This window comes from Gobio gobio (genome assembly GCF_949357685.1).
Source record: "Gobio gobio genome assembly, chromosome: 2".
Lineage (NCBI taxonomy): Eukaryota > Metazoa > Chordata > Actinopteri > Cypriniformes > Gobionidae > Gobio > Gobio gobio.
The window spans coordinates 56,827,696-56,854,608 of record NC_137098.1 but is presented as its reverse complement, the minus strand read 5'-3'; the positions used below and the strand labels follow the sequence as shown (position 1 = coordinate 56,854,608).

Below are 26,913 nucleotides of genomic sequence, written 5' to 3'. Positions count from 1 at the left end.
ATTAGATGAATCTGTTGTGAGTTATGGGGTGTGACAGGTTAATCTCACAGTAAGCAACGCCTCACCCCTTTGTGCCGCCTGCAGCCCTCATCGCCCCTCTCCTCTCTGAGCTCTTCTCCGAGTCACTTCTGAATCGCCCTCGGCTGAGGTAAGTCACAGTCTTTGAGTGTTATTAAAGTTGCAGGCTTGCGCTGTCCCTGAACTGACAGGCTAAGAGGATGCTGAGCTGGATTCAGAATCCACTGCTGATCCTTAACATGCTTTTATTGCTTCATTCATTTATTAAATGACAGAATGTAGATCTTTATCTTAATCCATTAGCAGCCATTTCAAGTGTTTATTGTAACTGTTTCAGAGGAAAATCACAGAAGTTACTGTTCTCTGATCAGGCAAATTTCATGTTTTTTTCAAACCAATATTCTCTTTTAAAAGTATTAAAATGGAGTTTGAAATATGGCTAAATTACATTTGCAGGTAAACTATTTAAATAATTACTTCAGATGTAATGGCATCAGTAAATCCCGGAATGTTTATGTTTTCATCAATCTTTACATAGATTTAAAATTCAAATTCTTAATTAATTCAATTAATATACATTTTTACTGATGCCCACATTGAAACGGAGTTATAAAAAATGATCTTGACAAATAAATTGAGGATTTTCGCAGATAATTGGAAAAGCTTTTTTAGAGAATTAAACGTGAACTTTACCGTGACTTTTTTTTACACAATAATATTTTGCTTTATTTATAAGTTAAAGAATCTACATGCTACTATTGTCTTTATTTCATTCTCAAATATTACATTTAAAGCAATATTATGATTAAATCTAAAAATTTAATATGTAATGATTTTTTTTAAACAGTTTCCGTTCAGCCTCTGGAGGATCTCAGCATTATGGCTGCTGTAAGTACACTATTATTTCCACTTCCATAATAAGCACTTAAAAGACTGCATTAACCTCCACTGTTAAATGCACTGGGTGGGATGAACTAATCTCTTGTTTCTCAAGGTGTTCTTGTAGGTCATGTGATGGGGATTATTAAATAGTCACTGATTTACTGAGAGTTGTGGGTCTCCACAGCAGGGTCATGTAGACACCGGATTAGTTTTCTTAAACCCTCTTGTCTGTGCCCGGCACATAATATAATGCTTTCTTTTCATTTTCATCCCATTAGACCGGAACATTTCGTATGGTGTCTGAGGAGGAGCAAGCATTACGTGCTAAGCTCGAACATCTGACTGTTAAGGACCATGGCCCTGTGTACGGACCCTGTAAGAAAGTGCCGGAACACACAAAACAGAAGGTATCACTACACTATGCTGCTATAAGACACATTTATCTTTTAGTTGCGCATAAATGTAAATTCACCTTCCTATCTCAAAGGCTAAAGATGAACTAAATGAAACGGAGGAGAGGAAAGTGTCTTCTATAAAGGAACTGAGGGCCATGATTAAAGAAAAGGCAAGCGAAGGGGACGATCTGGCCAGAGCTGTGCAAGAAAAATTCGGGGACAAACCAGATTCCCTTCTGCTGAGATTCATACGCGCACGCAAGTTTGACTTGACGAGAGCACATGAGCTTATGAAAGGTACAACGCTTTATTTTATCGTGGTATCATTGCATTTACACATTTGCTAAAGGACGCAGCTCCATTGTTTCCCTGCTAGACCGGGTATTTGCGGCCATCTAAACATGCTTTTGTCTTCATCTATGCATCCTCAGACCTGCTCATCTCTGGGACGGAAAAAATCTCTGCTTTAATTGGGGCTTTAGCGAAACTTTCAAAGAGACCCTTTGTGCACAAATAGGGCAGGTTCTCTTTCTCAGTGGGGCTGAGAACAGGCAGACAGACTGGGCTTTGATGTTCTGCGTATTTCACACATGCACGGCCCACAGAAACACTTGCACACATGACTGAACCTTTCAATGCATGAGAAAGAAGACACAATACTGCAAAAGAGCAATACTGCATTAATGGGGCAAAACACACTAAGAGAGAATGACAGCAACAGTATTGCTATTATTCCCGTAAAAATGCCCATGCTTCCAGTGTTGGGGTGTAGCATTACAAGTAACTAGTAATCGGATTACTTTTCTTCCAGTCACCAGCAAAATAACGCATTACTTTGAAATCTACAACAAAATATGAGTTACTTTTTCAAATAAGTAATACAAGTTAATTTATTTAGCTATTTATTTACGGACACCTCTCTATGTTGAGAGAAATCAGGAGTAAAGGTGCAGAGGCATTGTGTGCACTGTGTGTATACTTTTGGCTAATGTAAAGTTCCCTTCACACAGAAAATGAAATTAATAAGCTTGAATGAAATGCAAATTTCAGGCCACTTAAAATCAAGGCGCAAAGTGCGTAGAAGTCGGCAACTTTCTGCAGTCAATAGCTACAGATCACCAAACTTTGTGTGGCCTTCAGATTAGCTCAAAAACGTTGGATGAAGTGGTGTAAAGCACGCCGCCACTGGACTCTAGAGCAGAGGAGACGTGTTCTCTGGAGTGACCAATCACGCTTCTTTGTCTGGCAATCCAACCATGGACGAGTCTAGGTTTGGCGGTTGCCAGGAGAACGGTACTTTCCTGACTGCATTGTTTCAAGTGTAAAGTTTGGTAGAGGGGAGGTTATGGTGTGGGTAGTTTTTCAGGGGTTGGGTTTGGCCCTTTATTGCCGGTGAAAGGAACTCTTAATGCTTCAGCATACCAAGACATTTTGGACAATTTCATGCTCCCAACTTTGTGGGAACAGTTTGGGGATGGCCCCTTCCTGTTCCAACATGACACCAGTGCACAAAGCAAGGTCCATAAAGACATGGATGAGAGAGTTTGGTTTGGAGGAACTTGACTGAGAGAGCTGTTATATGAAACCCTATGGATTAAGAATGGGGTGTCATTAAAGTTCATGTGTATGTAAAGGCAGGCCTCCCAAAACTTTTGGCAATATAGTGTACTTCAGCAAAAAAAAGAAACACAAATGTGATGTTTAACTAAAGTTATTTTTTGCTTATTAGTATGGTTGAACTGGATAATCAAAGGTCAGCAGCAAAGACATTGGTTAATAAAGTGAGACTAAATGCATAAAGTATATTTAAAGTACATAAAGTGTTACATATTTAATTATTGCAGGGTTGCGTTATATTCAAAATTTTGCATTTCATAGTTTTTATTCATTTTGAGGAATACTGAATCTGTTTTTGTGGAAGTGAGATGAGTAAATGACTGCTCACATTTAGTCTAGAACTACAATAATCATCTTTAAAAAAAAAAACAACCCAGCCCAGTCCAGCCCAGTTGAGAAAAAGTAACACAAAAGTAACACAATTGCATTACTTTCCATAAAAAGTAACTAAGCAACACAATTAGTTAATTTTTAGGGAGTAACGTAATTTTGTAACACACTTTTAAAAGTAACTTTCCCCAACACTGGTCACAAAACAGATGCAGAAGAAAATGTTAAAGCTTGCTGTTTCATAGCCCCTGAAATTTCTTATTTAAATAGACATAAATTAAAATAAATACTACACATACAGTAGTGGCCAAAAGTGATGTCTGGAGGCGATATTAGTTTTAAATGAAGTTTAAAATATGAGGAAAATATTTTAGATTTTTTTTACATAGGCCTATTTTTTTCAGGTTTTATTTTACTATGCCAAAAAATGCATAAAAGCATACATTGACTACAGCATAATCAGATTCACTTATTAATATTATGTCAGCACAATTTGGCATGTTTCTTTGGTTTATCACAAATAAAATAATCCAAGCACAACTATGCAATTTGATGAATGTCAATTTTTTTATAATGTTTAAATAAAGGGTAAATATGTCAGTTTTCCTATAGGCTGGACATCACTTTTGGTCACTATTGTAAATTATTGTCTTATATAACTGTAAAATATTTTGGGTAACAGCTCAGATTACCTGGTCTTTGATGAATACAATGACTGTAGTTTGCCGACTTTGGTATCTTGGCAAATGTGAGAATGATCTCTTCTGAAACTAGGGATTCTTTTTTTTACAATTATTTACAAATTTTTCACATTTTCACTTATAAATCATGATTAGTCTATTTGTTTTTCTCCCTCTTTGACAGGTTATGTGCGTTTTAGACGAGACTATCCGGAGTTGTTTGAGAATTTAACCCCGGAGGCCGTGCGTAGTACCATTGAGGCCGGTTACCCACGAATCCTCTCCACCAGGGACAAGTATGGCCGAGTGGTGCTACTGTTCAACATTGAGAACTGGGATCTAGAGGAGGTCACTTTTGATGAAGTATGTGTGCTATTTGTATAGCCTGATTTCCATCCACTGTCCCATCAGTATTTTTAATAAATACTGATGACTAGAATAAAAGCTGAGTTTGCATAGGACCATTTGCATAGGATTTTTATGAAATATAGGCTTGTATAAAACGTCAAAGTTCAATTTTCATATTATGAAGGAATTCACAGAGTGAATCCAGGTAAATAAGGCCACTGTCAGGGTGAGATGAGTGGCAAAAAGTGGCCCAGTTTACTCAAAGGGATAGTTAACCCAAAAATGAAAATTCTGTCATTAATTAGACGCACTCATGTTGTTCCAAACCTGTAAGACCTTTGTTCATCTCTGGAACACAAATGAAGATCTTTTTTATACAATTTGAGAGCTTTCTATCCCCACATAGACTGCAACAAGGGCCAGAAAGGTAGTAAAGACATCGTTAAAATAGTCCATGTGACTACAGTGGTTCAACCTTAATGTTATGAAGCGAGGAGAATACTTTTGCGTGCAAAAAATAAATAAAAATAACGACTTTATTCAAAAAAATGTTCTCAGTCTCTGATGTTGTCCACACTGTAAACACAGTGCAGCGCTTCCAGGTTCTAAGGCAGAATGCCTACTCTGTAGTGGCCGGCTCCTGCGTCAGCATCACACACACATGCGTCGTGCAGCTCACATAACAGTGTCAGAGACTGACGGAAGAGAAGACATTGTTGAATAAAGTCGTTATTTTTGTTTTTTTTGCGCACAAAAATAATTCTTGTCGCTTCATGAAATGAAGGTTGAAGAACTGTAATCAGGAGGGGTCAGAAAGCTGTCAAATTTCATCAAAAATATCTTAATTCGTGTTCCGAAGATGAACGAAGGTCTTATGAGTTTGGAACAACATGAGGGTGAGGAATGTCAGAATTTTCATTTTTGGGTGAACTGACCCTTTAAGATCACCTTGTATATTTATTCATAAGTTAAAGGTATGTTTACACAACAATGTACTAAAAATTTAAGTTTTTCATTTGCATTTTTCGCATATAGATGACACCATTGTCAAAACGATCACACAGATCCACGAAAACGACTAAAACGCTGTATTATTCATGCCAGGCCAGTAGTTTGTGATGTCACATTGTAAAGAAAAATCACGTGTCTAAAAACAAATTTGTGTTTTTGTAGTTTAAACTTCAAAAACTTGGCCTTTGAAACCCGTTTTCAAAAGTTTGCGTTTTCAGGCCCCAAAACGCGTTGTCATGTAAATGAATTGCCAAAACGCATAAAAAGTCTCACGTTTTTTTGTTGAAAATGGTGTCATGTAAACAGCCCCCAAGTCAAGCCAAAAAGTCATTAGACAACCCAAAAGAATATTTGGAGGTCATCACAAAATTAATTATTGCATTTTGCTAGGAAAATGAAAGACACACTTGTCAGATTGCTGTGGCCGTTTAGCTTATCTAGGCTAAGCATCCAAACAAAGTCTTGCTTTCTAGGAAAGACACTGAAATCTGAAATTCATCTGCAAGCATTATGCAGATATACATTGAAATGATACAGATTAATCACTGAAAATGAAAAGAAAGTTTGCACTGTGTGGTGCACAAAAACAAATAGAAATGTGCTTACAATATTTTACAGTGGCATTCTCTCAAACAAGTGTTGTTTTAGTACCGCTGATATACCATTATAGTTTTATTAATATTTTTAATTCGTTTTCATTTTAGCTCTAGTTTAAGTAATTTTGTTGTGTTATTGTCATTATGATTATTTGTATATATTTCTTATTTTATTTCACTTTTAGCTATTTTACTACTTCAAGTTAAAACAAAATAAAATGCCTTGGCTGAATAAAATATTTTATTTCAAGTAATGAAACATTATCAGTCATTAGTTGTTGTTAACAATAGTAACCCTGTCTCTTTTCGCAGACTCTGCGTGCCTACTGCATAATCCTCGAGAAACTTTTAGAGAACGAAGAGACCCAAATCAACGGCTTTGTCCTCATTGAGAACTTCAAGGGCTTCACGATGCAGCACGCGTCTGGCATCAAACACACCGAGCTGAAGAAGATGGTGGACATGTTGCAGGTAAGAGCTTACACTGCCTTTCAACCACAACAATTTCATACAACTCTTAAAACACTCAAATCACAAAGAAGATCATAAAGTGCTGGCTCACATACAGCTTGTGCTGTCCATATGATACAGGACTCTTTCCCGGCCCGATTCAAGGCGGTGCACGTGATCCACCAGCCCTGGTACTTCACAACCACCTATAATGTGGTGAAGCCCTTTATGAAGAGCAAACTGCTGGAGAGGGTGAGTGGGGGGGAGGCTGAAGAGAGGATTGTGGAAAAAAATCTGAACAGGGCACACAAAAGAGCTTTACGATGTGCTAAGATGTTCACTATTGAACTCAAAAGGAGGTGGATGAAGTAATCTTTTTTTTTACTTTATATACACTGTAAACTTGAATAAGTTGGCAAGACTCAAAAAAATTGAGGCACATATTTTAAGTTAAGAAATGTAAAGTTTAAGTAAGCAGAACTTGCAGATTTTTATTTTGTAATCGTACATTTTAAATGCTCTGAACTTAAACTTAAAAACAGAAGGTTGGGAAGGTTACTTTGGAAATGTAATAGGTTACAGATTACAAGTTACCCTATTTAAAATGTAATAATTGTAATGTAACTGATTACTTTTGGAAACACAATTTTATCACTCGCCGTGGTGGCAACTCTTAGACGGGTTGTAGCCTAAAGCTTTCAGCGGCAATGTGGAGTGATGTAATTGGCAGACGTGGTGCGCTGCAAATTCAAACAAGAGCCAATCAAAAGCATCAGAATAGCATTGCTTTACTAAATGGCCTTTAAATGGCAGGAGACATCATGCTTTGTGTATTATTCAACATATCCTAGCTTTTTACAGAAACAGATGTAACCCCCTTTGTAATCATTAATATGATTAAATATTAAGTTCATATTTTTTCTCAGTAACTGTAACTGAATACAGTTACATTTATTTTGTAATTAGATTACGTAATCGAATTGCATGTAACTTACTCCCCAACACTGCTTAAAAATATCATATTTTCAGTAGTGGAAACGTAACTATCTTTGCTAATTCAATAAATGCCACCTGCTAATTGGTTACCCAATGCTTTGGTTGCATTAGCATAGCATAGCACTTGCTGAATGAGGACAGCAATATAAAATATAATATATATATCTATTCTCAAACTTAAACTCGTGCTCCACTCGTCACCATGATGGTACAAAAAAACAATGTGACTGAAACTCTTCTAAACTAGCATAAAACATTAAACACTACTAAATCTCCCACTTAACGTTAATATTGCACAAAAATATTTATTATATAACACTTTATTTTGCCATTTACTGTGCCTATTGAGTGTCATGGCAAAGCATGCTAGAAAATAGAAATCCCAGCTGTTTCAGATAAATTTAAGTTAGTCTAAACTAAAAGAAACAAGTTCATAAAACTCAAAACAATTCCGATTATTTAAAATGTGTCAGGTTTGAGAACTCAAAAAAAAGCTCTATAGTTCTGTTTGAACTAATTTAAACTAATTTGTTTAATTTGTGTTGGCTCTACTCAAACCAATTAATTATTTTGAGCGTTAGGGTTTACAGTGCACCTTAAACCTTGCACACCTAAAAAAAGAAACACTCACAAAACCATTTTATTCTACATAAGAATCACGCCATATTGAGGTCACATGACTAATTATGTGCACTTTCGGTGTATGAAAATGTTTAAATGAAAACTTTGAACCTGTTTATCTAGGTTTTTGTTCATGGAGACGAGCTGGATGGCTACTTCAAGGACTTTGGTACTGAAATCCTTCCTCCGGATTTCGATGGGACGGGTCCCAACTGTGACGGCAAAGAGACGGCGATCAAGCTGTTTGGCTCTGAAGATACAGCCCTTTAAAAGACGCAAGCCAATAGTACAACACTGGGACAGACAGCAACCTTTTGTTTGCTTGTTTAATATATAATTACAATGTTTTATAGAAACTACACTCTTAGAAGAAAAGGTTATATATACCTTAAAGGCACTTCATGGAACCTTTTTATGGAATTCGTTTTAATCCATTCATTTTTTTATTCTAATTACATTTTATGAATTAAGCAGCTCGTAAACATACTTCATCACTAGAAAAAAAACGAAATAACCTATTAAACATGACTGTAATATGCATCATTTAAGACTTTATATAGAACCTTTTTGGTCCTAGGGTTCTATATATTAACCTCATATATTAACCCCAATTATCCTTTTTTTTCTAAGAGTGTATATAGGAAATGATTACATGTATAGTTGTATAGTTTAATACTTTTAACCACTGTATTACAATAAAAGAACAAGAAGCTGCTCCTGTTAACAGATGTACAGTACTGTATGGATGAAATAGAACACAAATCAATGGCCCATACCTGAAATGTTCGACTTATTTGATATTTGTGACCCTGGACCACAAATTCCAGTCATTATGATACATTTTTTGAAATTGAAATTTATATATCATCTGAAAGCTGAATAAATAAGCTTTCCATTTATGTATTATCATGAAGTCCAGCAATGCATGTTACTACTAGTACTAAGAATACATTTTTATATATTTACGGTATGAAATTTACAAAATATCTTCAGGGAACATGATCTTTACTTAATATCCTAATGATTTTTGGCATTAAAGAAAAATCTATAATTTTGACCCATACAATGTATTGTACAGCTTTTTCCATAAATATACCCATGCGACTTAAGAAAAACTTTGCTGAAGTGTCTTTCATTTCCTTGAAAACAGTGGCCGGAAAGTTTTTTACTGGTTGTGTATTAAAAATAAGTGTAATACTTAGAGAATCAAATAATTGATTACAAGTCTTCACCAAGAAATAATGGTTGTTGTTTTTTATTTGTTTTTGCTTTGCTGTTTTCGACTGAATGGCTTATGTAGATATAATGTTGTGGCTGTTGGTTTTAACCCGTGTTGGTTCTTCTAGACCCAGAGCTTTAGCCTTGTGTCAAGTGTAATTGACATTTTCAAAAATAAAAATAAAAACATTTTCAATAAAATTAGCAAAATGACAATTTCTTTTTATATATATATATATATATATATATTTGGTGTCTGGGTAAAGGGTCATCACAGAACAAATACGTATGTGAACTACTAGTATAATAATATTAATAATAAGCACTATCCAAGTTTGGGGTCAGTGTGATTTTTTTGTGGAAATAAATGAATGCTTTTATACAGCAAGGATGCATTAAATCGATCAAAAGCATCACATTTCTAATGTTATAAAATCCTGAAAAAATTGTATCTCGGTTTACACAAAAATATTAAGCGGCACAACTGTTTTCAACATTGATGATAATAATAATGATAGTAATTGTTTCTTGAGCATTAAATCAGTATATTAGAATGATTTCTGAAGGATCATGTGACACTGAAGACTGGAGTAATGATGCTGGAAATTCAGCTTTGCATCACAAAAAGAAATTCTATTTTAAAGTATATTAAAATAGAAAACCATTATTTGAAATTGTAATATACTGTATGTTTTCTACAAATAAAAGCAGCCTTAGTGAACATTAGAGACTTCTTTCAAAAACAATCAAAATAGTAAAGTTTTCAAACTTTTGACCGGTACTGCATATAATGACACAAATTAAGAATTAGATTAATGATAATGAAAATTCAGCTTTGACATCACAGGAATAAATAACATTTTAAAATATATTAAAATAGAAAAGTTATTTAAAATTGTAATAAAAAATCAAATATAAATATAAATATAAATATAAATATATATATATATATAAATATAAATATAAATATATATATAAATATAAATATAAATATATATATATATATATATATATATATATATATATATATATATATATATATATATATATATATATATATATATATATATACACACACACAAATATATATTTTAGTATAATAGTTTAAAGGTGGGTTTATCTTAAAGAGATAATACCTATATATTTAAAAGGGAAAGAATCTGCCTGAGAATAAGAATGTAACAGCAACTTTGTTTTTTAAACAAGAAAATAATTTATTTCTGGAACACAATAACCATTCTCATAATAATAAATTATTCAATCACACACCATTTTTTTCCCAAATCAAAAACACACCAGTGATTGAGATATTATGCTGCATGGGGTTTTGAGGTCCTGAAAATGACACATTCAAAAACCAGCCATCAAACGCATTAAACCGTAATGAGAATGTGGGTCAAAATAGGAAAATTTAGTGCTCTTCAGTGAAATAATCCCTTACAGTGAGATTACAGGGACATTGGGCAGTGTCAATCTGAAATCTTGAATACTCTATATTCTGCAAATAGACAAATATTTTTATATATATATATGGCCTTTCACTTTCTTTTCATAATTCCTATTTGTGACTGCAGCATGAATACATTTTCTCTAACCTCCATTTGACACAATAGCTAATGATCTCGGTTTGGCGTGGAGAAAAAGAGAAAATAATTCAGAGTGTTATTGCTGATCATCAAACAAATTAATGTTCCTTGGTTTCCATAAACAATATATTTCAACTAAACATTTATATTTTTTACCAGCCAATGCAAGTTTGTTGGTAGTTTTCATAAGCAGACATGGTGATATGATGCAAACATTAACGTACACATTTACAATCATACTTTTGTACATAAAAGAATAAAAATAACAACATTGAAATTAATGTAAAATACAAATCAAACAAATTTGGTTAACATTTGCTGAGGATGTACAACATAAGCATGAGGGGGTTTTTTTTGTGCAAAAAGTAAGTGAGCGACATTCTGAAAGGCAAAACTGGATCGAGTAACAGCAGAGATTGAATTTGTGCTGGTGTAAAAGGCCAAACAGATCCGATCACTGGAAACAGCCGAACACTGACACCCAATCGGGAGCTTTTTAGACTTACAACACGATTTTGCTGTTTTCCAAAGGTTCAAGAAATAAGACAAGAACAACGTCACACAACAAGACCTAACGGAGGGGAGTTAAAGGCTCTCGCTAAACCAATTAATACTAAATATCTGGATGGGTTTTTCTAAACTGGAACAGTTGAGAGCTGTTGAGTGAGAAAGTGCACGTTCACCTCAGTGCTTTTACACCCGCTAACCCACAGGGGGCGTCTTTCAACTGCGAACTGGTAAAACAGTCTTGTCTTTTGACACTTATAACACTAAAAAGTGCTGATGACACACTCTCCTTTAAGAAGATGCATCGCTATTGACAACAAAACACTAATAATAATAATAATAATAATAATAATAAAGGCAATACGTATGTTAAGAAATGCACATTTTTCACAACATAGGACTGAGGGTTTCCGGCAATTGGTGACAAATCTTTACTCAACTGTTAATTAAACAATATACTAAACACTACACAGGTTATTTGATTGTTTTTTTGGTCATCGAATGGCTTTTCCATTTTCTCCATTGGAAACGCAAATAGTTTTGTGTACAAGATTCGTCATTTTCTTTCACAGCTGCAGCATGATGATAATCAATAAAGATTATGTAATCTCACAAAATCGGTCAATAAATGGCCAAGTAATATTTCATCCCAAAATCAAAAAAACATAAAATGTTCTGTAAATGTCACCCTTTGATTGTTTTTGAAAGAAGCCTCTAATGCTCACTAAGGTTGCTTTCATTTGATCAAAAATACAGAAAAAAAAGTAATATTATTACAATTTAAAATAATGGTTTTCTATTTTAATGTATTTTAAAATATAATTTATTTTTGTGATGCAAAGCTGAATTTTCAGCATTATTACTCCAGTCTTCAGTGTCACATGATCCTTCAGAAATCAGTCTAATATGCAGAGATATTAATAATGTTGGAAACATAGTTGTGCTGCTTAATATTTTTTTGGAATCTGTGATAGTTTTTTTAGCATTCATTGATGGAAGTTTTTTTAGCATTCATTGATGGAAATTTTTTTAAAGAACAGCATTTATTCAAAATATAAATATTTTCTTACAATATAAATCCTGTCCTTTAAAAAAAAATCAATTTAACATACACTTGCTGAATAAAAGTATTAATTTCTTTCAGAAAAAGAAAGAAAAAAGACAATCCAAATGTTACAAAAGATTTCTATTTTAAATAAATGCTGTTCTTTTTTAATTTGTATTAATCAATGAGTCCTGAAAAAGCATCACAAGTTATACTATATATATATATATATATATATATATATATATATATATATATATATATATATATATAATATTGATAATAAATCATCATATTAGAATGATTTCAGAAGCATCATGTGACATATTGATGCTGAAAATTCAGCTTTGATCAAAGGAATAAATTAAAAATTAAAGTAAATTCAAATGAAAAAACAATATTTTAAATGGTAATAATATTTCATAATATTACTGTTTTTTTTCCTGTATTTTTGATCCCCCCAAAAAATGCAGCCTTGATGAGCACAAAAAAATGCTAAGGAAACTGCATAATTGCAATGAAAAATTCAAAATGTAAATAATAATGTAATGTAAATAATAATAAAGACATTATTTTTTTATTTTTTTGGGGGGGTGAAATATTACCTGGATATTTTGTGAAATGCACCTTTATGTGATGTTTCCCTGAAACAAAACTAACTGCACTAAACCGCTGTGTTAAAGGTTTTAGAGTCTGGAGAATTGCCTTTGGAAACAACACTTTGAATGCTCCCTTCGAATTTAAACATCTCTTATAATATATTTTATAAAAAAATATTAGTTCCATTTCAGACAGTCTTGATACCAAGAGTAAAGAAACACATAAACGTATCAAGTAATTGCACAAAACAGCGAAATGAAAATAAGACAAAGAAAAGATAAAAACCTAAAACGATACAATAACACAAATCCCTTTAAGTAACCAGTTTTCACAGACATGCACCTAGCAATGCACTGTTGTCTCCCACTGGGTCCCAAATCAACACGTTACACAGTCTAGTTCTACCAACTTCAGTGGTTCTCCACAAACACGGATCAATACTGCAGCAACAGTGTCTGCTGTTCTCCAGCAGGACTTGAACGCAATGGGATTTGCCATCTAAAACTGGGCCGTAGTGCTTGTGGTATCATAGTGGGCTTGTGATCAGGAGGAATCATGAGGCGTTAAGTCAAGATTCTCTCTCACTCTTGTTCTCATTTTTAATCTCTAGTTTTAACATGGTCGACTAGTCCCTAAAGACTCTTAACGACAACATAACAGATTGTATGGCAAACGTTATATAAAAGTGCTAAACAAAAACTGATCGATTAGGAATGTGACTTGGATTCAACCGACAAGGCCTGGTACATAGATTCACGCTCAACCAAGTTTCTCATCGTACTCTGATGTCTAGTTAGTTTTAAAATATGAGCGACGTGAATGCTAGCCTGTGCTTAAACAGTCACCAGACCAAAAAAACCGAAGAGAGACGCTTAATATCAAACGTCAATATGCACTCAAACGGCGTGCCGGTCATATCCAGAAGCACACAGTGCCTGCATAACACTCACTTCCCATAAATTTGTATGTTATGTACAGCGAAGTTTCGCCGGGTCTGTTTAATAAGATGAGGCTGGCTGGGTGAATCTCACAAAAGAGGTCAAGAAAACAAAAGAAAGGAAGGAAATGTTTAGCTAAAAGCTAAAAAACTGAGCTTATATATAAGGGCCATTATCTTGACATAAAATCTTCTCTTTTGGATTTTTGAATTATAATCATAGTACTACTTTAGTTTATGCTTATATTACAGTAAAACATTACTGGTCACAGTAATGTGATATTGGTTGATTTTCCCAAAAAAATAGGCTTCTTTCTATTTAAGCAAAATATTGACTATATTACTCTCCCCCCACCCCTTTTTTCCCCCTCTTTTCCTTTTTTGACTTTGGATGTTTTCGTGAGATTCACTCAGCTCTGTTAGATCCTATTTAGCAGTGATAAACTAATCAGTTTTTAGTGTCCTATTTAAAGGGCAAGAGATACTGATTGTATCTAAATAACTACAAACTACAGTAAATATAAAAGGGTGTCCTCGCTACACAGGTTATTTGATTGTTTTTGGTCATCGAGTGGCTTTTCCGTTTTCTCCTTTGAAAAGTCGTTACGATTCATAAACCGTGATACAAAAGAGAAACACATATTCCTCGCTGACAGTGAACGCTTGAAAATGGTTGTCCGATCCCTCGTGTGCGCGGTGAAAATGTCTCAGTGGAGGTGAAACGGAGACGGGGTCGGTTAGGATTTACTGTCTTGGCATTTGGTTTCGTTGGAATGTGCGCCTTGACTTAGGCACGGTGGTTTCTGCTTCTCCCACTGGCAGATGGCATGGGCGTAGCCGACAATGACCTTGTCCATCCAGGTGAGGGGCTGAGGGAACAGCACCGCGCCCTCGAAGAAACCCAGGTGTCCACCGTGCAGTGTCAGTGCGAAGATCACATTTTCTTTCTTTTCTGGAAGGTGGGAAAATGAACCAACGGATCTCAGAATTGCAACAACTCAAATACAGAGAATAGCATCTATCGTAGGAGGTGTGATGAAAAACTTATGACGACATGAGTCATTTTATATCACGGTAATGATCAACAATACTGAGCTCTGTCACACACAATAAAACATTCAGGTTTCCACCTCTGACTTCCTGACACACTGCCACTGAGCTCAAAACACCAATGTTGACCATCAGAGTTTGTCATAGTTTGCCTTATGACACATGATATTTATTATAAACATACGAGTATGTTTAAACAAGTAGAGATCTCATGAATGTCACAAGCATTTATGTGGGGCTCTGTAGTAATTATGGGCGTTTTGGGTATGAGTCAGAATCTAATAAAAGATCACTGTGGAAATGTAGGCATGCTGAAGTAGTAGGAGAAGCAATGTGAAGTGGACAGAAATTAGAGCACTTCAAAAAAAGGGTACAAAAGGGAATTAGGTGGTGTGTTTAAGGCAAGCATCACTTTCAATATTGCTACTTAAAGGGATTTATAGTCATTAATTACTCACCCTCATGTCAATCCAAACCCGCAAGACTTTTGTTCATAAAGACTTTTTAGATGAAATCTGAGATCTTTCTGTTCCTCGGTTGACAGCTACACAACAACCACTTTGACGCTTTAAAAAGTTCATGAAGAGATTGTAAAACTAATGAATTGAGCGATTTAGTCAAAATTTTCTGAAGAGACATGATCGCTTAATATGATGAACAGATTGAATGTAGTCTTTTATCAGCATATAAACATTCATCAACTCACACATCATTTGTGGCAAACGGAAGCTCAAGCATGTTCGCTTGACGTGCGAGAACCAATGAGGTTCATTGTTGTGTTACACGGCACATTTAAGCCTTCGCGAGAACCAATGAGGTTTGTTCTTGCTCGTCAAGCAGGTTCAGTTGAGCTTCTGTTTATGTTCGCTGAGCAACGTTTAAATCATATAAAGCAGGGGTGTCCAAATTCGTTCCTGGAGGGCCGCTGTCCTGCAGAGTTTAGCCCCAGCTTGCCTCACACCTGCTGGAAGTTTCTGGTATACCTAGTAAGACATTGATTAGCTGGTTCAGCTGCGTTTCATTGGGTTGGAGCAAAACTCTGCAGGACAGTGGCCCTCCAGGAGCAGGATTGGACACCCCTGATATAAAGCAATTGAATCTCTTCAGAAAATTTGGACTAAGCCTCTCAATTCAACCTCTGTTTTTGAACTTTTTGAAGCATCAACGTGTCAGTTGCGTAGCTGTCAACCGAGGGACAAAAAGCTCTCAGATTTCATCAAAATATCTTAAAATTGTGTTCTGAAAATGAACGAAAGTCTCATGGGTTTGGAGTGGCATGAGGGTGAGTAATTAATGACAGAATTTTACTTTTTGGCTGAACTATCCCTTTGAGGATAGAAATTTGATATATCAAACTAAATATTAAGCATCAGACATGAATGATGCCTCAAATCATGCAGCTTGTTGGGGAGAGAGGTGCAAAAAATGCAATCATGTACTGTGCCAGTTTATGCACTCAAAGTATTTGTTGGGTGCGTTGATTCAATGTATATATAAATTGAAGGAATAAATGTAATCTGCACACTAAAAAAAGAAAATAAATACAAAAGAAGTCAAATCTATTAATAAGAAGTGTAACTGAAAATATCAAATATACACAGTGGTAAATAAGAAGACAAACAAAAAAGTTAACACAATGGGAGGAAAGCAAACATTTCAGTCCATTACAGACTATATTGACTTAATTTACTAAGCAATCATAGAGACTTGGGAGAATTATTTTGGTATGGGCCAGTAAGTAACCCTAGTCACCCAGAACACCCTGGAGAACACCTAGCAACACATTAAATACAGTGGTGCAGGGATGACGTCAAAACACGTTGTAAACTTAAGTTAATGATACTTGGACATTTCCTGCCTAGTGTTTTAATCTTTGCAATCTGGCAACCATGCACACACGCTCTGTCTACATTGCCTCAAGCGCCGCCATAGAAAACACAGACAAACAAGCAAGCTGGAGTTTGGTAATCTCCATTTGAGATAGACTGGCTGAATGACTCCTTTATTTAAGCAGAATGTGATCTGCCACGAGCCACTTGCGCCGTTTACTAAGACCAAACCTTCTGGGTGATAAATCCAAAAAAGGATCTCGACTATATTGTTTGTGATTGTGGTCACACAATAGATGCATTTACACAATACTATTAGGAATTTCCTTGTTTTAATATTTAAGAGAAGTTTCTTTTTTTTACCAGTTTTCATAATGTAGAGAGTATGTTAATTTACATGATAAACAGCCTATAAATCAGTACACTAGATGAGGTCAAATAAAGCATGCGTATGAGTTGACTCTTGATTTGTGCTTATAGATGAAAGAGCAATATTTCTGATGAAACGTAACAATACATTTCTCAAATAACAACAATTGTTGTGTTTATAATTTTAAGCAAAATAATCGTGATTATCAATTTAACTATTATGCAGTAGGGTTGTCACGGAACCAAAATTCCAGTAGTCGGTACCAATACCATAAAAATGTTACGGTACTCTGTACCAATTTCGGTACCACAGCAAAATGTTTTTTTGTTGTTGTTGTTTTTTATTTAACTATTTAAAAAAAAAATATTACGTTTATTATTTATGATGATAATCATTATAAGTAAATAATACATAAACATTTAAAGGCTGTATGCTGTTTAAAAGTAAACCTTGTTTATAAAAAAAGATCAAGTGAAAAATAATCAACCATCTAGGCATAATTATTATTATTAGTAGAGACGTATTATTATTACATAGAGACGTAGCTAAATCTACTGTAGGCTACAACAGTAGCCTAATATATTGCCAATTTCAATGTTTTTAAATGTTTTTACTTTTATTTTGACCGGTTGCTGTGAAGACCTTTGAGTGTCTGTGTTCATGATATGAAACGGTCAATTCTCATGAAGTGACTGTTTATGTGTTCGTGTCCTCATATAGTGACACACGGCAGAGACTACAAAGACAGCGAGGGAGTGTCTGGTGGCATATTTTTCGTGGTCAAGCAGATTTCCTCTGGATAAAATGAATAATTATTATTTTTGTATAATAAGAACTACACTGGTTTTCCCCATGTCTTTTCAAATGCCTTTTTCAAACTTATGAACATTTGGTGTGCAGTTCTGTACCTGCGAGTGTGCGAGGAATGGTGAGCAACGTGTTGTGCACAAGCGGATCATCAGCAGAGTTCACCAGCAGCAGAGGCACATTTATCTGCAACAGCAAGACAAGCGCATCATAAACAGGAAACCAACACACATACACTGTATAATGGTATTTCCTCAGACTCTCTAAAATGTATCACTAAATTCCATCATTTTACTCACATTATGAATGTAATGAACACAGCTCTCCTTCTCGTAGTATTCCTTCAGAGAGTTGTGACCATGGAATTTTCTAAAAAACAAATTTGACATCTTGCTATACTAGGAATATACTGCCTACTAGCATACAGCACGTGCAAACTTTTGTAAATTTGAATATTTATTCTCTAATTTACAAATTTAATACATAACCATCAGATATAATTTCTTTTATATAATATATTATTATATATTTTTTTAGATTCGATTAGATTCAACTTTATTGTCATTGAGCAGAGTACAAGTACTGAGCCAATGAAATGCAGTTAGCATCTAAACAGAAGTGCAAATACAGTTTATATAAAATAAATATATGTAATATGTATGTATATATACATTATTATTAGGGCTGGGCAAATTAACACGTTAACGCGGGCGATAAATTTTTTTTCAGCTTAACACATTAAAAATATTTAACGCAAATAACGCAGCGTCCGTTTTTATATCCATTTTTGCTTAGCGTTACATGATCACGCTCCTATTCATGTAAATACTTCCAAGGGCGATAAGACACAAGAGAACGCGCTGTATGTCAATGTCCTGTGTGTGTGTGTGTGTGTGTGTGTGTGTGTGTGTGTCAGTGTCCTGTCTGTGTGGCTGCGTCTCATGTCAGCTAATCGAGGGACACTCTGACACACACACACACACTCGACGCATAGACAGACTCGCGTCAGTTTCCTGCTCACATCGAGTTCTCTTTTGAACAAACAATAACAACAACACAGAGGATTTTGAGTATTCTCATATTAGGAGTCTTAAATTAGTTAAATAACGTCTTAAATGAACTTAAAGAGTTGTGAGGAAATGAGATGCGCGGAACAGCGCGTCAAATCCGCGTCATGTTCGGCTGTGGCTGTTCTTAAAGTGATAGGAGCACTGATGATGCCTGTCATTAATGCTAATCAAAGAACAACGGGAACAGAGAAAATTGTAGCTCTAATGATGATTAATCTATATTTAATTTACTAGTTATGCAGTTAAGAAAGGTGTTTGATAACTTACATTTCTGTAGATGTCTATCAGGGAAGGCCATGGGTAAATATAACATTTATTATTTTGGGTTTATGTAAAGATTGTTTTAAATTCACTTAAATTAAAAGTTGTTTTTTTTAAAACCTAATAAATGTTGAAATTGGGAGCTTTCAGTTATGCTGTAATGTAACGTCATTAATGTTTCATAGAGACTTTAGTATCAGTGATACTGGCCTTCATTCATAAAAACATGACAATACAACACATATTTAAAATATGCTGTCTTTAAATTGTTTATACATTAATTTGGAGAGTAACTGAAATTATTAAAATATCAAAATATTAAAAACTTGCGATTAAATACAGAAATTTTTTTGATTAATTAGTAAAAAATTTTGAATCGATGCCCAGCACTAATTATTATACATAGTGCAAGTAGTGAGATATAAACCAGCTCAATATAAATACTGAATACACATAAGGTGCAAATGAACAAGTACAATAATCAATGAGGTATATATATATATATATATATATAATGCAAATGGCATTAGAGGTAGAGTGTGCAAAGAAAATGGCAAAAAATATTAGATCCATCTAGGATGTAGTGTTCAATATTAATGTTCAAAGTACATTAAAGGGTTAGTTCACCCAAAAATGAAAATTCTGTCAGTAATTACTCACCCTCATGTTGTTCCAACCATGTAAGACCTTCGTTCATCTTCGGAACATAATTTAGTATATTTTTTATGAAATCTGAGAGCTGTCTCACTCCTCCATAGGCTTTCAGAGGGAATGAAACTTGATGGCCCAGAATAGTAAGTAAAAACGTCATTTAAGGAGTCCAAATGACTACAGTGGCTCTGTATTAAGTCTATCATGCGACGAAAATACTTTTTGAGCGGAAAAACAACAAAAATAACGACTTTATTCCAATATTATTGTTGTTCAATTTGAGCCTCTGACGAGAGTTCGCGGGAGTGCCACGACGCATGCGCGAGAACTGAGATTACGGCGTTCTTCTTCTACTACTACTTGTTACTGGCTGCTCACTCTTTCGGAGTAGGTTTTAATCTCAGTTCTCGCGCATGCGTCGTGGCACTCCCGCAAACTCTCGTCAGAGGCTCAAATTGAACAACAATAATATTGGAATAAAGTCGTTATTTTTGTTGTTTTTCCGCTCAAAAAGTATTTTCGTCGCATGATAGACTTAATACAGAGCCACTGTAGTTATTTGGACTCCTTAAATGACGTTTTACTTACTATTCTGGGCCATCAAGTTTCATTCCCTCTGAAAGCCTATGGAGGAGATAGACAGCTCTCAGATTTCATCAAAAATATACTAAATTATGTTCCGAAGATGAACGAAGGTCTTACATGGTTGGAACAACATGAGGGTGAGTAATTACTGACAGAATTTTCATTTTTGGGTGAACTAACCCTTTAAAGTCATCATAAAATCAAAACTGACCCTATTTACTTTGTTAGCACACATTACTAGTACCCAGAAATGCTGGAAATACCCAGAAAAAAAATCCCTCTATTCAATATTCCGTTTCACTTGGAAATACGCCACAACACTAAAGTCAGTTGCAACTTCCAGTTAACAGGGACTTTAATGTTTTCGAATGTTAAAAACATATTTGTATATATGTAAAATTTTATATCAACTTTCCTTTCCTATAGCTCAAACAGTACAGTGTGGCGCTAGCAACGCCAAGGTCATGGGTTTGATTCCCAGGGAAAGCAAGAACTGACAAAATGTAAAATGTGTACCTCGAATGCAATGTAAGTCGCTTTGGATAAAACTTTTTTTTTTTTTTTTAAACGCTTTCCATGTCATTGACGAAATGCTCCATTATTTATGAGACAACAGCTGTGTCTCGTTTTTGAAGGCTGCATCCTCCGGAGGTCGCATTTGAAGGCTTAGATTACAAAGTAAGAAAGAAATTACAGTATTTAAAAAACATTTTATCCCCTTCCATCTTGCATTGAAGGCGAGAAAACATGATTACGGACAACAGGGCTGAGAAGAGAAGGATCCTGAAAACCAAATGATTTCCTGAATTGGGCCATAATCCTCAACGAGTGTTTCACCACTGGGCAATCAACCGAAGTAAAAGAAATTAACTGTAATTTAGCTGCAAGGAGTGCTGGAAGGGAAATTTGCTTATAAGCATTTATTTCCGTGTCCACTCATGACGGTCTATTGGGCAAAAGGTGATAATGTACAGTATGAAATTAAATGACAGTATTTTACACCTCACAAGGAATAACAGTACATTTTATTACAGTTACTTTTCTTAAATGAGACCGCCTCAATGACGTATGCAGCCTTTCAAATGCAAATGAGAAGCAGCTGTTGTCTCACAAATGATGGAACATTTTGTCAATGACGTGGAAAGAGTTCATAGGCTATTGGCGGAATATTCCTGCTTTCTGTGTTTTCACTGTTATACGGTAGTGGGCGCTATTACACATCTTCTGAAAGAATACTGATCAAAACACAGATGAAAAAGCAGCAGAAACAAGTGATAAAATCATTGTTTATGTACGAAAAAACTTAATTATCTCAGCTTTTTGTTGTTAAAATGTTGCTTTTGTTATGGAACTTCCACACATTCAAGTGTTGATAGAAAAAAAGAATGCATGAAGCTAGAATAAAACATTTTTGTTCTTTCTTTTGATATATTGCATGTTCAGATATTTATGCAACAAAATATTCTGGGGGCCAAGAAATTTTTTGTTAAAATGATCAAAAATGCTAGTGGTAGTTGGCAACTCAAAAACGCTGGCGGGGAAAGAGTTAAACTAGATCCATTGTTAGTGCATTTAACTTTGTTGTAAATTGTTAACATTTTCTTATTAAATCTCAGTGATGGCACAGCATATTAATAGCACAATTTTATTGTGTTAACAATAGCTAAAGTAAATATGGTATTCTATAAATAACAGCACAAAACATTCTGACAATGCTGATTAACTATTCATTTTCAGAGAATGTGACTTAAAATAACCCGTAAAAATAGTACATACTATTTGTCAGTGTTCTCGAGTCCCAACTACGTCTAGTCTCGGTTTCACAAGACCGTCAAAAAAAATGACACAACTCACTTCCCTGCAATTTCCCTGCACTCACCTCATGATGTTGTCATCGATCTGCATGAGGGATGTGGCAGTATAGAGCCGACTCAGGTCTGCATCCACCATTTTAGTGGATCCCACACCGAATAAGACGCTCCTGTTGAACCAAAAAAAGAAACGCTTTGCTGACTCTGATCAAATGACAATTCAGTGGTTAGATTTGTATACTCTTACCACTCAGAAGGCAGTAAATTTATCTTGTGTTTGTGTCATCAAACTGTAAGTTATTCTGAGGTTTCCTAATGACTTAATTGCAAAAGAACATGTGAGCTCATAACAGTTTCAGGGGAAGAGTGAATATCACAGCCGGCCACTCAACACTGCTCTCAGTGACGTCTGGCAAGATTCATTGCCGAGGACAGGACGAACAGTACCTGTGGGATAAAATTATCTTCTTCATGTTGTCAGCCATCAGGAAGTTATAGAAACGACGGCACTGATCCCACTGCAGAAACGTCTCCTGAGCCCTATAATAAAACACACACACACAAGTATTTCTTTCACATTTGAATTTCATTAAATGGATAAATAAAAATAAATAAATAAATAAATAAATAAATAAATAAATAAATAATAATTATTTATTTTTATTTATTTATTCATCCATTTTTATTTATTTAATAATTTTTTTTAAACTTTTTTATTTGATTATTATTTAGTGATTTAGGTAAAAGCGACTGAAAAAAATGGATGCTTGTTTCCCCCACGGAATAAAAAATAAAAAGAAGTTAACTGCGACTTTTTATTTCACAATTTAGACTTTTATTTAAGAATTGCATGTTTATATCTCATAAATCTGACTTTATGACTTGCGATTGAGTATATATATATATATATATATATATATATATATATATATATATATATATATATATATATATATATATATATATATATATATATATATATATATATATATATATATATATATATATATATATATATATGCAGCAATAACCTTTTTTATTTTTTATTCTGTGGGTTAGCTTCATGAAAAACTAAATTTATCATTTAAAAAGAAAAATTACATTTTAAGTGGACCTTGAGAATAAAAAATAATATGTTAAAAAATATAAACAAGTAATATAAATATAAACAATATATAAAATATCAACAATTGTGATATGCATATCCCTTCCATATCAATTCCAGCTAAATTCATTAAGTGCATTAAAAGGGATCTTGAATCTAATAATCTGGCAGATAATCGGGGAGAGCAGATTAGCAGGGGCTTTATAGACTCAGTAATCCTGTCTGAAGGCAGAGCTAGACTGTTTGGCAGAGCCAAGTGTGCTGACACACTGTAGAAAAACCCAGCTTAGCTGCTGGCAAACAGAACATCAGCAAAGGTGTGGCTTCAGATTTATTGAAGCGCATTCCAGAGCTGCTTCTGCTCAGCGGAACGGACATCGCAAGCTTATTCTCTGACAGTGATGTTCCGCGTGTAATTGTTAGTCCAGTTGCTATGGTGCTCTTTAGTGTTGACATGTCAACATTGACATCTTTATAGCCAGTTGGCAAAGTATACAATTACTTTTTTGTGGGTCTAAATAGTTATCAAATTAGATTTACATATCATGCAAACTTTAAGTCTGTAACTAATACTGTATCATTACTACAGTCTTCAGAGTCACATGATCCTTCAAAAATCTTTCTAATATTCTGAATTAAACTGTTAAAAACAGTTGCTGCTGTTTAAAAGTTCAAAAGAACTGCATTTATTTGAAATAGAAATCTTTTCAAAATTATAAATGAAACTTTCGATTAATTGAATGTATCATTGGTGTATAAAAGTATTAATGTCTCCAAATGACTCCAAACATTTGAATTACATGTAGCTTTTATGGTCAGATGATGCTTGTCGAAAAGTTCCTCATTTAATGTTGAAATAAAGGTGCTTCGTACATTTGACTTCCTTTTGGAAGTTCCAAACGTGCCCTAGAAAAACACGGTTTATACCACTTCAATTTTTTAAGAGTGCCATTAGGGAGGCACAATTTAGGCTAACGGAGATATGCTGACACAAATGTACAAACAGTGTGTGTTGACTTTGCTCGAGTTTCATGCAATATGCAAATGTCAAGCGGAGGAAACAGGTGGACACAATACTTAGACCATCTGTGCCTCTTTTAAATAACTAAGTACAATGTATACACTGTTAGTTCTTATCGAGAGTTCAGTCAGAGTCCACTGACAGCGGTAGTAAAATAGTCCAACTCGTGCCCAAAGCAATCTGGCAGCATTTTCATCTGGGCATTTCGCCCAACCCTGGCTTCATGGACCCCTGTTCCACACCCCTCTTGAGCGACATCAGGTATTATTTTGCTTCCGTCAGAGAACAGAGCGGCTCACCTTAGTGCACTGTAGCCCTGGCACACGCTAACAGCACACAAAACCCGCTCCTGGTTGGTACGGTTCTCTCCCAGGAACTTGCAGACGATATTTCCCCCCAGACTGAAGCCCACAACAATAAGTTTGGTTTGGGGATATGTTTTTTTGATGAAGCCCACCATTGCTGCAAACTCCCATGTACAACCTGCGGAAAGAAACAAATATTTAGTCACTATATATATATCGTCGCTGTCCGATGAAAACCACGTATGTCCATTTTGCCGATTTTGAGATTTTTCGACGGATTGAATGTCCAGGTTCATTTCCGTATACAGTATGCTTCACATATCTAAATGGCCAATGAAAAGTTGTGAAATCATGTCATCTGATTTTCACGTATATCCATTTGGTGTCAAAGCTGTCAATCACGCCGCGTATCTCCCGCCCTGTGGAAGCATCTCGCCGGTCTCGTGAAACATAGCCTGGTGAGACAATGACTTCCCTTCATCGAGGTAAACGTTTCCCCCCTGACGCCAGACGTACGTCTAGGAGTGACAAAATTACGGTAGGACTGTACAAACAAAGTATCTGTCTAGCATTACCATGTCAGTGTATTGATTCATTGTCCCTTCATAGTTTGCAAGAGACATTTAATAAATGTATAATTAATATTAAATAAACTAAGCGTATTTAATAAACTAAGACGTAGGCTATTTAATAAACTGAGCATATTCCTCTGTCAATATGAAACGCCATTTTAATTAAAGATCGGAAGAACGCGTATCGATCACCGTTACTGTAAAATATGCACGTATGTCCATTTAAACTCAATTTTGGTCAAATGTGGATTATATCATTACACTGGCAAGAATATGGTTACATGTAAAGATGCCGTACCAAGTATGACAACGCTACATTCAACTGCTTTTGAAATACGGTGTTTTTTTCACTTCCTGAAAAGTAACCGTTTTGGACATACGTGAGTTTCATCGGGCAGCGACGATATATATTAGGGCTGATGTAATCAATTTCATCGATTATGCAAATTAACAGCACAACTTCTATGCACTTCCCAGGGCTCTCTTACTTTAAAAAGGCGAGACAGCAACGCAAGTGCTTGGGCTATTACAGTGCACTTTTACACAGCACTAGAATACGGTTATCAGTCTCATATTTTGCTGCGTTCATACAGCATTCTGTTTTTTACGTGCAGCTCAAACATACCCTCGGCAACCGGCTACAAAGCATTTAACGCTGTTGTTGGTTATTTAAGATATCCAAATGGATGAACTCACGCCTTGATTGAACTCATTTATTTAATTACCCTCATTTACTGTCAATTGTGGTCAAACTTCACGGTTTTATGGATACTGCTATGTTTGATACTGTCGCTATGTTTATGGCTATGATTGGTTAGTTCAGTAGGTTGTGACTTCAACTGTTTGATCATACAGCTGAATAAACATATTCAAGCAGCTACTTTAATCTATAAAGTAAAATTAAAAGTTCATACTTTTAGTTAGTACTTTTAGTTCATACAATAGTTATTATTTAATGGTAAATTATACAAAGGATTCATTTATTCTGAAAATAATCGATAGATTAACCACTAGATTATTTGATTGAAAACAAACCCTTTTTTAATATATATATATATATATATATATATATATATATATATAGACACTCGTATTCGGATGGGATTCGATATCTCAGAGGATATCTCAGAGGACCATTGAGTTTGAAAAAGAGTAGGTAATTTGCCCTGGAATTTTTAATGAGGTTGTGTAAGAAAAACACAGACATGGCAGATTTGGACAAGATTAAAATCGCAAAGTACGTCTGTGAAACATAAATTTCTCAAACACCCCCCTGGAAAAACCCGTCCGAATAGAGCTGAAGTATCACTCTAGAAATATGACGTTTCCTGGATAAACAAATTTGTTCATCATGCCCTATTTGGACAGTAATTAGGGGCCAAGCACCGAAGGTGCGAAGGCACCTATTGAAACCGTTCCCGTTCTTATTATTATTATTCATCTTCTTCTTCTTCTTCTTCTTCTTCTTCTTCTTCCGCCACGAAGTCTATGGCAGCCCATAGAACCGTATGGTAAAAAGTTGTGAAATTTGGCACACTAATAGAGGACAGTCTGAAATGTCACCGTAGCAAATTTGGAGTCTCAAACTCAATCCCTCTAGCGCCACCATCAGTCCAAAATTTGACTCATGTTTATGCTA

The 26,913-nt window shown here is 34.9% G+C and overlaps 2 protein-coding genes across 5 annotated transcripts in view; one reads left to right on the top strand and one right to left on the bottom strand.

Annotated features, from left to right (window-relative positions):
• rlbp1a (retinaldehyde binding protein 1a) lies at positions 1 to 9,357 on the top strand. 3 transcript variants are annotated; one of them, XM_079839226.1, is made up of 8 exons: positions 1 to 148; positions 866 to 906; positions 1,179 to 1,307; positions 1,388 to 1,592; positions 4,107 to 4,285; positions 6,190 to 6,348; positions 6,469 to 6,579; positions 8,068 to 9,357. In XM_079839226.1, the coding sequence occupies exons 2-8, from the start codon at positions 898 to 900 to the stop codon at positions 8,212 to 8,214; spliced, it is 939 nt and encodes a 312-aa protein (XP_079695352.1). In that variant the 5' UTR covers positions 1 to 148; positions 866 to 897; the 3' UTR covers positions 8,215 to 9,357. The 3 variants fall into 3 exon arrangements, with proteins under 3 accessions (XP_079695352.1, XP_079695353.1, XP_079695354.1); XM_079839227.1 differs by having other exon boundaries at positions 142 to 389; positions 8,068 to 9,332; XM_079839228.1 differs by lacking the exon at positions 1 to 148 and adding an exon at positions 156 to 474 and having other exon boundaries at positions 8,068 to 9,332.
• A 3,530-nt stretch (positions 9,358 to 12,887) lies between these two features.
• Positions 12,888 to 26,913, bottom strand: part of abhd2a (abhydrolase domain containing 2, acylglycerol lipase a) — a 47,492-nt gene continuing 33,466 nt past the window's right edge. For both annotated transcript variants that reach the window (XM_079810929.1, XM_079810928.1), the window contains 6 exons: positions 24,697 to 24,880; positions 22,719 to 22,811; positions 22,340 to 22,441; positions 18,193 to 18,262; positions 17,995 to 18,079; positions 12,888 to 14,789 (listed from right to left, as the gene is read on the bottom strand). In XM_079810929.1, the coding sequence (XP_079667055.1) occupies positions 14,575 to 14,789; positions 17,995 to 18,079; positions 18,193 to 18,262; positions 22,340 to 22,441; positions 22,719 to 22,811; positions 24,697 to 24,880 (749 nt within the window). In that variant the 3' untranslated portion in view covers positions 12,888 to 14,574. The remainder of the gene's footprint in view (positions 14,790 to 17,994; positions 18,080 to 18,192; positions 18,263 to 22,339; positions 22,442 to 22,718; positions 22,812 to 24,696; positions 24,881 to 26,913) is intronic.